The following is a 15,505-nucleotide window of genomic DNA, read 5'->3' as shown; positions in this document are numbered from 1 at the left end:
TTCCTATTCTTGTTATTTATTACTTAATATATTTTTTTAGGTGAAAATATGAATTGAGTATTGAATTGAAGTGCAATGTATTGTATTACTTAATACTTAGATTCGTTTTTTTTTAAATAAATATTTCTATATATTGTAATGCACCTATTTTTAGCTGCTTGCTACCGTTTTGCACATGTTTTGTTTATACCGGAATAAACAAATAAATAAATAAATAAATTTCGATCGATTCTATAAATAATCGCATTACAGTCTTTGATATGATATTTTTATATAATGTTTTAAATTCTGTTTGTGATTGTTTACTTATTCATATATTTAATTTAATTGTTCGGGTCGTACACGTAACAGAAGTTTTAATTAGCTTTTTTCCGTTTAGCCCTATTAATTGTTGGAGTTGAGAAATTTTCATAGATTACCATATAGTTTTAATAACCTAAACAGTAATGATATTGATCTTTCAGGATAATCTTGCTACATTTAAATCTAAGATCATATATGCTCTTATCTAAGACAATGCTTGATCTTTATTTTATTAATATGAGGATTTAGTTTGGTTTTTTGTTTGTTTTTGTGTGTGTGTGTGTGTTGTTTGTATGTTTTATTATTGATTTGATGTCTATTTTTGTCTAAAGTATTTATGTTTGATATTATATTGTTTATTAAACCTGTTATTTGGAGTCTCGTGTTAGCCATCTTGAGCAATACAGTAGACGTAATAGTTTACGGATCTTTACGGATTAATAATGACCTGAGGATAAACACTGATCTAAGCGAATTGGACAGAACACATCGTATTGGAAAAATGAAAGAAAGTGGTAATCGACCAATACTCGTTAAATTTGTGTCATATCGAAAACGTAAAGAAGTCTTGTCTGCGATGTCTAATTTGAAAGGAAAAGCGTTATTTATTTAGGAGGACTTGACAAATCAAAATGTAAAGTTATACTATGCTGCAAGGCACCACGGTCAAGTAGATAGGGCTTGGACAGCTGATGCTTGTGTTTTTTGCAAGGTAAAAAGTTCAGATAAAATCAAGATCATAAGCAAGTTTGAAGACTTATCTAAATTATAAAAAGAAAATTGTTACAGTAAATATTTATGTTGATGTAAAAAGATGCATACCAGGGAAAGTATAAAAAACGAAATACTTCTATTTTCTTGAGATAAGCGAAAAGTTTGAAGACTTATCTAAATTATAAAAAGAAAATTGATACAGTAATATATTTATGTTGATGTAAAAATATACATAGCAGTGAAATTATCAAAAACGAAATATTTATATTTTCTTGAGATAAGCGAAAATTTTGAAGACTTCTAACTTATAAAAAGAAAACTTTATCAGTATACTTTTAAATGGTTTCCAAAAACCAATTAGGCAGGATAGAAATTGCTATGGAGGCGGTATTGCATTATATGTTTCAAACTCAATACACGCAAAACTAATTAACTCACAATTGGATTCGCCTTCAAACTGTATTTGGTGTTAGCTAAAAACATCATCCTGGAAAATCTTGACTTGTGTATGCTATCGCCCACCCTCATGTAGTAGTCAACATGATAATAATTATTTGATTATCTTCAATGTCATATTAATGCTAATAGCAGTGTGAGTGTAAATTCATTTATAATATTAGGGGATATGAATGCACACAATTGTGGCTTGAGTCTGATAAAACAAATAGACTTGGAAATTTGTTAGATGATTTTATTGTTCATAACTGTTCCTACACGTATAGATTCAAATAATGTTGAAAGTTGCATATATCACATAATTACAAGTCAGAATATTTGCACTATAAAGTGTGGTGCATTTAATCCAATAAGTAACTGTGATCATTTTCCAGTGTATGCAATTATAAACCTTCCTCTTTTTCGTGAAAAAATCATATACAAGGAAAATTTTTATGTTTAATCTTACAAATTTTGATTACTTTCGTAATTCTCTTTTGTCTACTGACATGTAATAATGTTGAAGACGTTTGTAATACCTGGTTAAGTTATCTTCAAAAATCTATCTAGTTGCATATAGTCTCACAGGTAATACTGTTAATTCACATGATAAGCCTTGGATGAACAATCATATAAAAACCCTAATTCGGAAAAGAAATAGACTTCATTCTCGTAGACATTATTCAATTTCACACATGGGACGCTTCAAAAATTATCGAGCGAAAGTTATTACAGCTATTAAAAAAGCAAAAAAAGATTACCTCGCTTCCACTTCTGAGACACTAAAAATCACCAAATATTAATGCAAAAAAGTGGTGGGCTACTGACAATACGTTATGTCAGATTAAACCAAAAGCATTTCTTCCACCACTATTGGTTGGAAATGATTTAATCCTAGAAAATATTGAGAAGGCTGAAGTGTTTAATAATTATTTTATAAACCAGTCCGCATTACCAAATAATCAAAGACCGTCTGATTTCTGTTATAAAACTAATAAAAGAATTGGTGAAATTGCAGTGACATCTGACCAAGTTCTTTATTATGTAAATTTTTTAGGTATAAATAAAGCTACAAAATTATCATTCCAATTCTGTTGTATCACACAAAGCAAAAATATTTGAAAAAGTAGTGTTTGATGTTGTCTATGATTATTTTAAATTAAACAGTTTTATTTCCCCATTTCAATCTGGTATTATACCTGGCGATTCTACTGTAAATCAACTTGTTTACTTAAATAACGCATTTCACAAAGCTTTGGGTAAAGAAAAAAAAGTCTGTTCAGTTTTTCTTGATATATCTAAAACTTTTGATAAGGTGTGGCATAATGGTGTACTTTTCAAGTTAAGACAGTATGGTGTTACAGGTAATTTATATAAATGGTCTTTGGGTTATCTTTCTAATCGACAGCAACGTGTAGTTATCCAAGGCGTTGTAGTCAATGGAGAAATAACATTGCAGGTGTTCCACAAGAATCAATCTTGGGTCCATTTTTATTCTTAGTGTATATAAATGATATTGTGGACCATTTGAAGTTGGTCATGATAGAAACAACATTGCAATTAGATTAAATGACAATTTAAAAACTATTTCTGAATGGGCTGAAAGGTGGAAGGTAAACTTTAATGCTGATAAAACCAAGGCAGTTATGTTTTCAAGAAGTCTGATGCAAACACAGATTGAATTACGTTTATTCTTTGAAAATCATGAAATTAATTTTGTAAAATATCATCAACACTTAGGCGTAATATTTAGTTATGATTTATCATGGAATAGGCATATACAATTAATATTAAATAAATATGTGTGGGATAATATGACCATTAGCCAGCTTCAGATCTAGAAAATCTTCAAATGAGCTTTGCAAGAAGCTGTACAGGTGCATGGAGGCATAGGGCCTACCAGTCATACACTACTACGTACTGAACTTGGTTGGACAACCCTCCAGAGTAGGCGAAGTTATTTTAAACAGTGTTTATTTAAAAAAAATAAGAAATAATCAAACGCCGCAGTATTTATTGTCTATGTTTAGTTTTCTTGAAAATGTTGAAGTATATAATTTACGTGGCATAAGAAATTAAAAAACTCCCACTTTGCAGAACTGAATTATATAATTCATCATTTATATACTCTGTTACCTCTGTTTGGAACACCTTTAATAATAAAATAGGAAATTCTCAATCAATTTCTGTGTTTAAAAATTATTTAAAAGAAGGTTTTCCAACAAAAATAAGATATTATGATACTGGGTCTAAAAAATTAATGAAATACATACAAGAATAAGACTTGGTTTTAGCAGCCTTAATTTTCATTTACATTCTTATGGTTTGAAGGCTGATCCTATTTGTGCTTGTGGAAATGGTATAGAAACCCCTTTCCATTATTTTATAATGTGTCCCCTTTTTGTTACTAAAAGAAATAAGTTGCTCACTGTAATTCAAAATATTTTTCCAACTATCTTTGCTGATTTCTCGTTTGAAAGAAATATTGATCAGAATTTCTTATTTAATTTATTAATTTTTAGTTCCCAAAATTTTTCAAATGATGAAAATTGTGTTCTGTTTAACAGGGTTCAGATGTATATTTTAGATACTGGACGTTTTGAATCTTAGTTGTCCATTAAAAAATGTAATAATTAAAAAAAAATAATAATAATGATTATAATAATAATAATAATAATAATAATAATAATAATAATAATGTAATAATCTAAAAAATATTCAATCCCATATTTTTAGTAAATTATTGTTCTATATTTGACCTTAAAATTTAACAAATAAACTAAATGTTTATTGTGACATTTTTGCTGATTAGTTTCATTAAATTCAAAGAGCTTGATCATCAGGTTTAGATTGAATTTTTATTTGTCAGACAATGTATTTTTTATTAAATTTCAACTTTTCCTTTTTGTGCCAAGTGCCATTGTATTTGTTATTTATTTTGTTTTCAGTGGTACCTCGTTACTAAGGATTGAGATCGCCTTGTGAGGTACCCCTGGGTGAAAAGTTGAATAAAAAAAAGAACCTGTTATTAAACCTTTAACCATGAATCTACTGTGGTCTTATGGTTATGACGCTCGCCTTGACAGTATTGACAGCAAGAGGTTGCAGGCATTTTACTACACAATGTATTTATTGATTTATAGGACAACATTCGTTGAGAGCTATACAACACGATGTACCATCATGGTATTTATTTCGAACTTGTATTTACCTATCTTTGATTATTCATATATTGTAAAAGTGTTGACGACTATCTTGATTTGTATTATATGCCACTATTTATTTCCAGTCGTAACTGGTTATTGTGTATGGAGTATACATGACGATTACTCAAATTGGTGAAAAAATATACTCTCTCTTTAATTAAAGCAGTTACTATTATATGATTTTTTTATATGTATATTTCGGTAAAATTTATTTGAAATTAACACAATAGTTTCTGTGTTCGTCCTTCTTCAGGTGCTACTTTACAAGATCATTTAAGAATTATACAAATATAAAATAAACAAGCAAGAAAACAAATGGAGACATCATGGGCGTATAAGATATAAGATATGACAAATCGCATTTGTATGTGGGTTTAAATTAGCATAATGGATAAATTATGTCTAGAGCGAGTCGAATTGCCGAACAGTTAAATGCATGGGCGCCGTAACCTGCAGCCATGATATTGGCGCTTGTTGGAGCGGCACGCTTGCCTATGTTTCTTGTGGTATAAAAAGTCTTCTCGGATAAGTACAACAAACCGTATGCTCAGTGTACACAATGACTCTTGTATAAAGAACCAAGTACATCATTGTAGACGAGTAGGATATACCCCGGTGTACTAGTACAGACAGCCCATGTAGAGCACGACGAGAGTTGCTGCTACCGGGCAGCATAGACACGAAGTAACCCTCAGAGGCCAAAACAATCAAGAGGCTAAAATATCTTAAGCGCCATGTGCATATTGTTAAATGGATACCAGCGATATACAAATCTGCACTATTATTAGAGACTTTTTTATACTGGTTCAATACCAGGTATTACCATCTGTATTGACGAGTTACGGCGACAATATTTTATATTATTTTATTTATAAACCATTGCGAAACATAGTGTGAACCACATCACAACCTGTCAACAGTGCAAACCGGTATATATATAGGCATTACCGGGAGAGAATGGTCAGCGTGTGGCTCGAACTCTCGACCATGAGGCTCAGAACTCCATGGAATCGCTGCACCAACTAGACGATTGTGAATAAATACAAATTAAAATTAGAGGTTGAATTTATTCGTGTGTTATTTGAAATTTTTTTTTGTAAAAGGTAACCTCCTTCCATACAATGTATTTGTAACAAATACTGTATTTTATACCTTATATTTATATTATTTCTATTGTATGGAATTAAAAGTATATTTGATTTGAATTGATTCATATTTGAAGAACACAAATAATAGTGTATTACTATCATACCAGTTATTGTGTTTTTGTTATATTCCATTGATAGCCAATAGATAAACTAGATGTATACATACCTGTGACGTAGATATTGAACATACACGTTCCTGTATTCATTGATTGGTCTGTAGCATTGATAGTTATCTTTGTTGCTCCAATAGAAAACATTGTAAAAATATCACTTGCTTGTGATTCTGAGATCATGATATCAGTAGTGTTATCAACGTTGTCCTCAAATATCGGTAGAGTCCAACTGACACCAGTAGCAAAACTCATGTCTTTGTTCGTTGTCACGCTCTGATCGGTTGGGCAATCATCTGCCATCGGCATCTCGTCATCTGTGAACCAATCAGATAATTACACTTCTATATTATATTATAGGCATAATAGGCTACAATATTAATTAGTTACAATTATCATTAATATTATTTTTGTATCTTCATTATTATAAACAATATTATTTATTTATTGTTACTATCATTATAATTATTATTCTAATAATAATATTCTACGAAGGATATTTTCTTTAAACTCCTCATTATCATTGTTTCATTATTAAAGAGAATATGTATTGAATGTCCTAAAGAGTGAATATTCCGATCCACAAGAATATTGTTGAATAATTCGTCGTATCAAAGACACATCAGCAACTGAGACAGGGATTAGGCAGGCCAGGTCTTGAATACAGTGCTAATAAGCTAACAGGTGTTGAACAAAAGAAAAGTAATTAGGAAAGCGTTACTAAGCTCATTCTTACGGTTTATAGAGGGCATAATGCGATTGATACATTATGCTTCCAACACACGAAAGCGCAATTCATCTTTGGGCGCTCTTCTGACGATGAAACCAGGATATTCAACACTATTATTGTGGATCGGAATATTCACTCTTTAGGTCATTCAATACTTATTCTCTCCCATTATGAGAGTGAAAAATCAAGCGATATTTATTCAACTTATGTTTCATTATTGTTGATATCAATAGTATGATTAGCCTATAATTAATATGAATGAAAAGAACATAGTCCTCTGTACTCTTAAATGCCAGGAAAATACAATTGGGGTGTGGGGAAGAGCCGTTTGGATCCAAGTTACAGCAACTAATGCCCAAACACTGGCCTAAGATAGATTGATGGTTAAATGTAAAGGACTAACATTTTTAGTCTCCATTGCAGAAGATAAAAAAAAAGATTTATAAAGCGCACAAATACACTGCAATAGTACTCAAGGCGCTACAGCAAATTAAATCAGCAGTGACATTGTTATCACTTTTGAAACTTACCTCTTAAGCTAAACAAAATCGCGCCCTACTCGCCTATCACAACGTAAATAAACTTCCTTGTTTCATTCTCGTTGTATTTCGAAATTATTGCTAATTTACTACGAGATTCAAGAGATATTTAGAAGTAGGCCTGTATACCCTTTTATGAGTTAGATACGCCTCAACACGAGATAAGTTAAAAAATATTCTGAGCGAAGTACGAATTTTTAGAGTCAAGTGCGAGTTTACTAATACTTTTAATCGTTTAACTACAAGCTTCGCAAATTTAGTATGAGCTTCACGCGGTTTAATGTGTTAGATACAATGCAACTCCAGTGTGTTACAAATATTCAGAGTTAGAATTTTTTACAACTCATGGTGAACACGGCAAACTCATAAATAGGTTGTAGCAACCCTGTGGATTTCCCGAGTTTTCTGCGAGTTAGTTTTCCGAGTTAACTATGAGTCATAAAGAAGTGATCGATTTCAAAGTTCTGTCACGAGGTAAGAGATGCTACGAGTTGCCCATCTAGTCTTACCCTTCGAATCCTTCTCGAGGACTAACTCTTCGAAACTTGTAGATGGAAGAAACCTAGTTGTTGTGGGTGGGAACTCTAATTTATTATTGAGTAAATATGTGTATAATTCCAATCAGTATTTTTTTGTCGAGGTCTGTCAATAAGTACCTGCAATGCACTAAACTTATTTATTATAAATTATTAGTAAAGGCTTTATAATTATAGGAGCTATAACTTTTTCATAAGTTATGCATAAATGTGTAGTACCAGTGTTTTTACAACAATTAACTTACCAGTAACACTAACAAAGAATTGGCATGACGTATTGACATTCCCGGCTGCGTCTGTCGCATTGAACTCGACAAACGTTGATCCGATCGGAAAATTGTCTCCGCTATCGTAGTTTGAGAGGATATTGGGAGGAATTCCAGAGTTATCGGTTGCGTTAACGTCAGACCATGTGACGACTGCTGATGGAAGACCATAATCTGTTCCTTGAGCTATGTCTAAAGGACATTCTGTAAACAATGGTGGCTCATTATCTGGAGCAAGAAAAACATAATTATACATATTACGCTTGATTTCATTACATAGGTTTGATTAGTCTTTAATGGCAGAGTCTGTTCAAAAGAAAACAGCATAGTGGTGGCCGGGTCGCATTTTTTTCTGGGCGTTTAAAGCATATGATGATTGGGGCGCTATATTTTCAACATAACACCTGCTTGATCCAACAACAATCGCATAAATATTTCTAGTGAGTTTCCAGACGCTGTTTGCACTTCAACTTGTTATGCTATATCCAAGACTCAAGTACCACAAGACATTATACAACACCGACAAGCAAGTCTAGTAGACCTTATGAGAGTATAGGGTTGAGCAGCACCACAGACTTGATCCACTTTTTAAAAATAATTAATAATTAGGCTGTTATTTACAAAATTATAAATACTATACGCCTTATTTTTTTAAGAATGTATTATCACTCACTCATAAATCAATATACTGTACCAAAAGACTTGTATGAATGACATAAATGCACAAGTATTAAAAACCTAAACACCGACACATAAGTAAGCCTATGTAATACAGTAACACTAAAAATATTAGGGTCTAAGTAGTAATAGTAATTGAATAAGTATTTAGTTTTAATGTTTTTAGGCTTTATAAAGTTAAATTCATTTTTTCATTGATTAATAAACGGTAATGCAATTGTCGCTTATAACTGTTTTTATATAACTGTTTTTATAAGTCCTTGATCGCATCGCATGTCATCGGCATTAATATAGCAGAACTCACTCCGCTTAAATTCATTTTTTCATTAATTAATAAAAAGTAATGCAATTGTCGCTTATAACTGTTTTTATATAACTGTTTTTATAAGTCCTTGATCGCATCGCATGTCATCGGCATTAATATAGCAGAACTCGCTCCGACGATAAGAAACTACATTAAATATTCAAGAGTTTATTGCAGATCTGGAAGGCGATAATATAAGTATACAGCCCCACCAATCGTCAATGCCTCAGACGTACAGAAAAAAAAATCTCGGCTGGCTCTGTTCCTCAGTTTCGGAATCAAAATATTCAATGTATGCGGTATAGACAACAGAATGAATAGGGCACCAGATGTGTATAAGAGACAGGATGTGGCTTTGTTGTTGCTTTGAGTTTTGCGCCCTATGGCGGTCACCAGAAAACTGGGTAACAACCAAGCCACAAATAAACAATTGTGGAATATATCAAAATAAAAATTATAAGCTCTACAGCTTAGTATCGAGCACTGTATCTGATAACACTGATACACCGTAATCCAAATGCGAATACTATGTTGTTATAATCAGATTTGAGTCCCATGGAAGAATTCTTTTAGGTTAACCAAGAAATTATACCAAATGTATTGAGGTTTTGATCCATTGTTTCTACATTACATAGTACATTGAGTAGTTTTCGTGTCATTTATATAAAGATTGTAAGTACATTATGCTTATGTGTGCAACGAACCTGTAACAATAATAAGAAATTCACACTGCCCTAGGTTACCAGCGTCATCTGTCGCATTGTAGGTTATTATGGTTGTACCGATTGGATATTCTAAAGCAGTATCCGTGGAATCGTGTGATGGACTAACATTTGGTGTAATCTTAGAGTTGTCGGTAAATTCAGGAGCTGTCCAAACAATGTCTGAAGAAAAGCTTTCACCAACATCCGTGCTTTTTGTAATATTTGCTAAGCATTCATCGGTCATTGGCGGCTCAGTATCTGTAAATTAAAAGTTAGACTCATTATCAACGCGCCATTTCATTTTTTTTTTGCTATAATTTTTAACATTAGATATGTTGTAGAATAGACATCACTGAATATAAAAAGTATGTGCCACATTGTTTTTTTTTTTCATGCGGAAGGGGAGTAGCAAGCAATTTCAAATTGGCCTTCATTTTTTTTTAAATTTAGTACCAATAATTGTAATTTTATGACATAAACAAAAATTAATTTACTCTCACATAAATGACATTAAAATAAAAATAATATTTTAATTTAATCTGCAAAATTCAAATCCAAAATGACCGTCATTTTAGTTATTTCAGCGCTATTTATTTTTAACATACCGGTATAGTTAATATATAAAATTAATGATTTAATTAGTCAACTACAACCTAGCCTTTCAAATGAAACAACTTGCATAAAAGAAATTTTCATTGTAATTAAAAACAATACGCAAATGCAGGATCAGTAAATTCCATAAATTACACTTTTGTCAATATGCAAATTAGGGATGTAGATACAGCATATCTTGGCAACCACTGGTTGTATCGTTTCTGTTTCAAATTGTTCAGACCATGCACATTTTAATTTTTGCATTAATTTAACAGTTTCTCCAACAGTGAACCGGAAATGTCACGTTTGAACAATGCCCACGTTTTGCAGGATTTCCATATTTCCTGCCTAGTGTTCGTAAAAAGTCTGTTTTGGTCTCAAAAATTATTCAGATATTGTACATGCCTCTATTTGACACTACAAGGTATTTTGTGAAGTCACTTAAACCCTATTCCTGAACTCTAGCCTAACAAGTAATTCTAAAATATTGTATGGTCAGATTTTCAAACATGTATTGTTTCTATAGTACACCTTAGTAGAAAACACGCCTCTTCTAACCACCACCAGCAAATAATTATAGATCTTCAAGTAAATATTGTGTTTCTGCCTACTTCATTGATGAGTAGATATTATAAAAACTATATTCATAGTTTTTTACTTTAGGAGTTAAACGTTCGGTTTTCATTGTAAAACTACTTAAACCATTAAGGAAACAGACAAACTTTAAGTATTTTTTAGAATTCATCTGAATCATAAAAAGAGTTCTTCTTTACCATCAACTCCGGAATATTCATGATTTTACATTTGTCAGTGACATCACTGGTCACCCTAATTTTGTATTTTACAAAACTGTGTCAGACAATACCAAATAGTTTTATTATTAAGATATGATGCAAATGACTCATAGAAATCAGACAAAATGTTTTACAGGAACCTGTAGTTCTTTTGACTGAAATTCTTAACTACAGATTTAACAACTTGCAAAATAAATAAATAAAGATCAATTCCACAAAACTATAAAGACAGACTTCTAAGATGAGACTTCTAAGATAGGGGTGGGGATAGGCAACTGAAATTGTGTAATAACTAAACTGTAGCTATACTGGTATGATCAGTTGTATTTCGTCCACTCGAAACGCCTTTATGCAGCTCAAATGTTTTGTATTTCATTTATTATAAATCATTCATTTTAATTGACTATCACAATTACGTTGCCTTGCATAAAAGTCATACTGTTCGAAGGTTCCATAAAAGTAAATGCCTCTTTTTTTTTGTCACCTTACCACTCCTTGTGATCAGTCTGTTTCTAGATGTCCAATATGGTTACCATTCGTAAAATCATTGTATGTGTTGTACGATTTGAGAAAATTATATTTTAAAAACCTTACTAAAATTTTAATTCCCACAAAGCCTCAATAGCCCGTTTGGTTAAGGCGTCTGCATTTAAACAGTAGAACGTCCATGAACGCCCAATTTCTGTAGTGTGAAGCGGATGAGAGGTGTACTCCCCTGGACAGGACACTAGTCCGTCGCATGTTAGTCCCAGCAGTTTGCTGGTACCCACTGATACAGCTGAGTGGACTGAAGCAACGTAGCTAAAGTGCCTTGCCCGAGAACACAAGCAAATCTGCACAGCGGAGACTCAAAACTCCGACCTTACGATTGAAAGCCCAAACCTCAACCGCTGCACCAGACTGGCATACACTCTCACACAAATGACTGAAACGCTCACAATATTGGAGCTATTGGAGCTATGGTTAAGTTAAATAAGCTTGGAAATCATAGTAAATCATATTCAAATTAAACACAACATAAAAAAAAATATTTTTATAATAATAACAGTGATTGCACATGATATAATCCTAAACAAAGTAAATTTATTAGTAGCCACCATATAAAAGATGAATATATATTTTCACTTACTAATAAGAAATATAATTATAATAAATAACATGTTGTACCTTTGACATCAATAATAAAAACACATTCATTCTGATTTCCGTAGCAATCCACTGCTGTAAAACTAATTTCGGTGACTCCAATTTTAAAATTGGTGCCATTTGTGGCATTATAGGACACAATAATGTCATCTTCACAACAGTTATCAGTAGCGATGGCAGACGTCCAGGTCACTGTGGCGGTATTAACCCCAACATCAGTATCAACAGTAATATTGTCGGGACATATCACGTCAGGAGAAGTTACATCTAATAAAGAATGAAAGATAATCACAAGAAATTGTGTATAAACACAAATATCTTTACGTCACAAACAAGCACGTAACGACCACCAAGACAAAATACAAAGAACGCATCATATAGGATGGAAACGTCATTTTTATTAAATGGCGAAAGTGTACACGTTAAATATATAATACAGTAATGTAGAAAGGCGTCAGATGATAATCACATTTCATTGAAAACGTATTGATTGTTGTGATAAACATACAAGTAAAATAAGCATAGAGCCAAAACACACTGTTAATAATTAACAATTTATACAGCATTAGTACAGATTACGGTGCGCTGACTAAACCCTCTTGCTCTAAATTTCCTTTCATAAAAGCTTATCCGCGACTGAGTTGGGATGAACAACAAACATAATTTAATTAATTTTTAAATTCTAATATAATAAATTCAATGATACTGATAAAGTGTACCCCAAGAGCAAATAGAGGTAAATTGATTATAAAAGTATTAGCTGAACGCGTTACATTTACAATTGCACATCGCTGACCGATGTCGGAGTATCGTCAATCGAGGAAAAGAGAATTTTTGGTTTTTTAAAACCCTGATAGTAGGTCAGCCAAAAAGTTAATTAAAAACAATGTTGTAATTCAGGCAACACATGAACAACCGTCAGATAAATTAAGTAAATTAGGGTCGCGGGACGTTTTCTGGTTATTAGCAATGAAAACGGCCTCACTATCTGATCTTAAAATAATCCGGCGGTTAGTAGCAAAGGATGCTCCCCAAATTTCAAGTGCGAAGGCAATGATCGGGAATAACTCCATGACTGCAATCTAATGATTTTTAAGGGACTAATGGCCAGGGCAGTGCCAGCCAATTGGAGCCAAATATGACCGCACATCCTAAGGAACCGGCGGTGTTGCATCGCACTTTGTAATAATCGTCGCACTTTTTAATACCTGTCGGACTTTGTAACAAATTCTGTACTTTTTGTAATAATTGTCGCACTTTCCAATAAAGTCTGTTACACTTCTTAAAAACTGAGGTGTGTCACACTTTGTAATAACTTTCTGACACATTTTATAATAAAATGAGCTGTACACTTTATAATAAACTCCGTCGCAACCCGATCCATATTATATTCTATAGATTTTTCTTCTCATCAAGGGATTGAATTTGACCCCCACACCGATTTCGTATTATAACATCTTTACGTTGATAGGATGGCCCCAACCCCACTAGACCCCACCCTGGATCTAGTGGGATTGGCGGGTGTCGGGTCCAAATACAGAAGGAGTACAAATTGATATTTCTCGGATTTCGGATTATATATTTCATGTCCGACGATGGGGATATGGCTTTAATTCTACGGGGCCCCCGTAACTCAGTCGGTCAAAGCATCCACATAATATGTCGTAGTTTCCGTTTTCAAATCATGGAGCCCTGGTCCAAATTTATTTATTTTTTTATTTATTTCGTATATCATCGTTAGGTCGATGGGATATGTTTTGAAGCCTACTGGATCCCATTGGTTAAGACTTCCGAACTGTATGACAAAGGTCCAGGGTTCAAATCCAAAAGAGGTCTAGTCCATCTACAGATGATGGGTCTTGGTTCAAGTCCTGACTGGAGTCCAATTTGGTTTGTTTAACTTATTTTGTATTTCGAAGGCCCCTGGTTTAAATCCCGAGGAAATCCAATTTGATTTGTTCACCTTATTACGTATCACATAGTTACGCGGATGGAGGTATGTTTCGAATCTCGCTGGACCCCATCAACTAGAACTTCAGAACAGTATGACAGGTCTCGGGTTTAAATTCTAGGGAGGTCCAATTGGATTTTCCTCTTATTTCGTATTATATCATCGCTACGTTGATGGGGTGCGGGTTCCAATTCTACTAGACCTCATAACTCAGTCGGCCATTTAAGCTTGGGACAGAGAGGAAAAACAATGATAACACGACAATCTAAGGACCCGGCGCACCGATTAAAACAAGTCATCGGAGATATGTGAACCGTAGGGTACGTTAATTTTCTTCCACATAACCCATACCAGGGCAAGTGGCGTAACGATGGGGCCGGGGGACCCTGTCGCTTTCTGAAACTGGGGATTCTTTCTTTGGCCCCGGTCGCCAATTTCATCGTGGGATTTTAGATGTGCTCATTTTGTAATCATGTTTGCATTTTTGATCTTAATGTTTTTTAACGACAATTAAATAATCAGTGGCGGATGCAGGTATTTGAAATAAAGGTACCAGAGAGGGAATTTCACTGTTGGAAAGTCAATAACAGCTCAGTCCCACCATGGTTGGCACTCACAGGTATAAAATTGTGAATATAATTTTCTTTTTATCTCGTTTTATAAAATATTTTGACAAATTTAGTGGGCCCCTTGTAGACAGTTTCCCATTCTTTATTCCGCCTCTTGATATAATATGGTATATGTCCTATAGTCGATTTCAGAGACGCACTACGGTGTTGCCCTGGTGGTGAAAATCTATTCTTATGGCACGTCTGGATGGCCGGAAATGGCACTCAAAGAATTAAAATTGTGAATATAATTCTATTCTTTATATCCCTATTTTCACTTATTTTTTTGAGCCCCAAGGCTGGCATGGCTTCTCCCTTTAATCCGCCGCTGGATATAATATGATATATTTCGATTTTAGAGACACATTATGGTGTAATGTATCAACAAAGTCATTTTGGCTAAGGTGCTAAATCGTAGAACCTATGGGTAGGGCTTCTTCGGAGCCCCTAGGGATCAGGGCCTCGCGGACCGCTGCATGAGAGTGCATAAGCGTTACACCACTCTTGTTTTTCCCCATTGTAATTTGTAAAGTTGTAAAACTTTCATAAACTACTAATACACTTAACTTTTATAAAATATTTAGCTGAAGTGGTTATTCATAGAGAAAGTAGGTGAGATTTACAGCGTTGTATAAATCGGCAGTAAAACTTAAATTCGGTAATATATAGTTGTGTGAAATAAAAAAAAAAAGAATTCGGTAGCAAAAACAATTCGGTGTTGCATTAACTGAAATGTATG

At 33.2% G+C, this 15,505-nt stretch overlaps 1 protein-coding gene across 1 annotated transcript in view; it reads right to left on the bottom strand.

Moving 5' to 3' along the window:
• LOC117118416 (hyalin-like) overlaps positions 1-15,505 on the bottom strand; it is a 36,256-nt gene that overhangs the window by 15,541 nt on the left and 5,210 nt on the right. Inside the window, exons 4-7 of the mRNA XM_033263367.1 lie at positions 12,229-12,474; positions 9,674-9,931; positions 7,967-8,215; positions 5,973-6,233 (exon numbers count right to left, since the gene is read on the bottom strand). Of these exons, the coding sequence (XP_033119258.1) occupies positions 5,973-6,233; positions 7,967-8,215; positions 9,674-9,931; positions 12,229-12,474 (1,014 nt within the window). The remainder of the gene's footprint in view (positions 1-5,972; positions 6,234-7,966; positions 8,216-9,673; positions 9,932-12,228; positions 12,475-15,505) is intronic.

The sequence above is a fragment of the Anneissia japonica genome, unplaced genomic scaffold (genome assembly GCF_011630105.1).
Source record: "Anneissia japonica isolate Jap-2015-1 unplaced genomic scaffold, ASM1163010v1 scaffold483_len1788099_cov177, whole genome shotgun sequence".
Classification (NCBI taxonomy): Eukaryota; Metazoa; Echinodermata; class Crinoidea; order Comatulida; family Comatulidae; genus Anneissia; species Anneissia japonica.
Note: the sequence above shows the minus strand (reverse complement) of the source record. Positions and strands in the feature narration are given on the sequence as shown.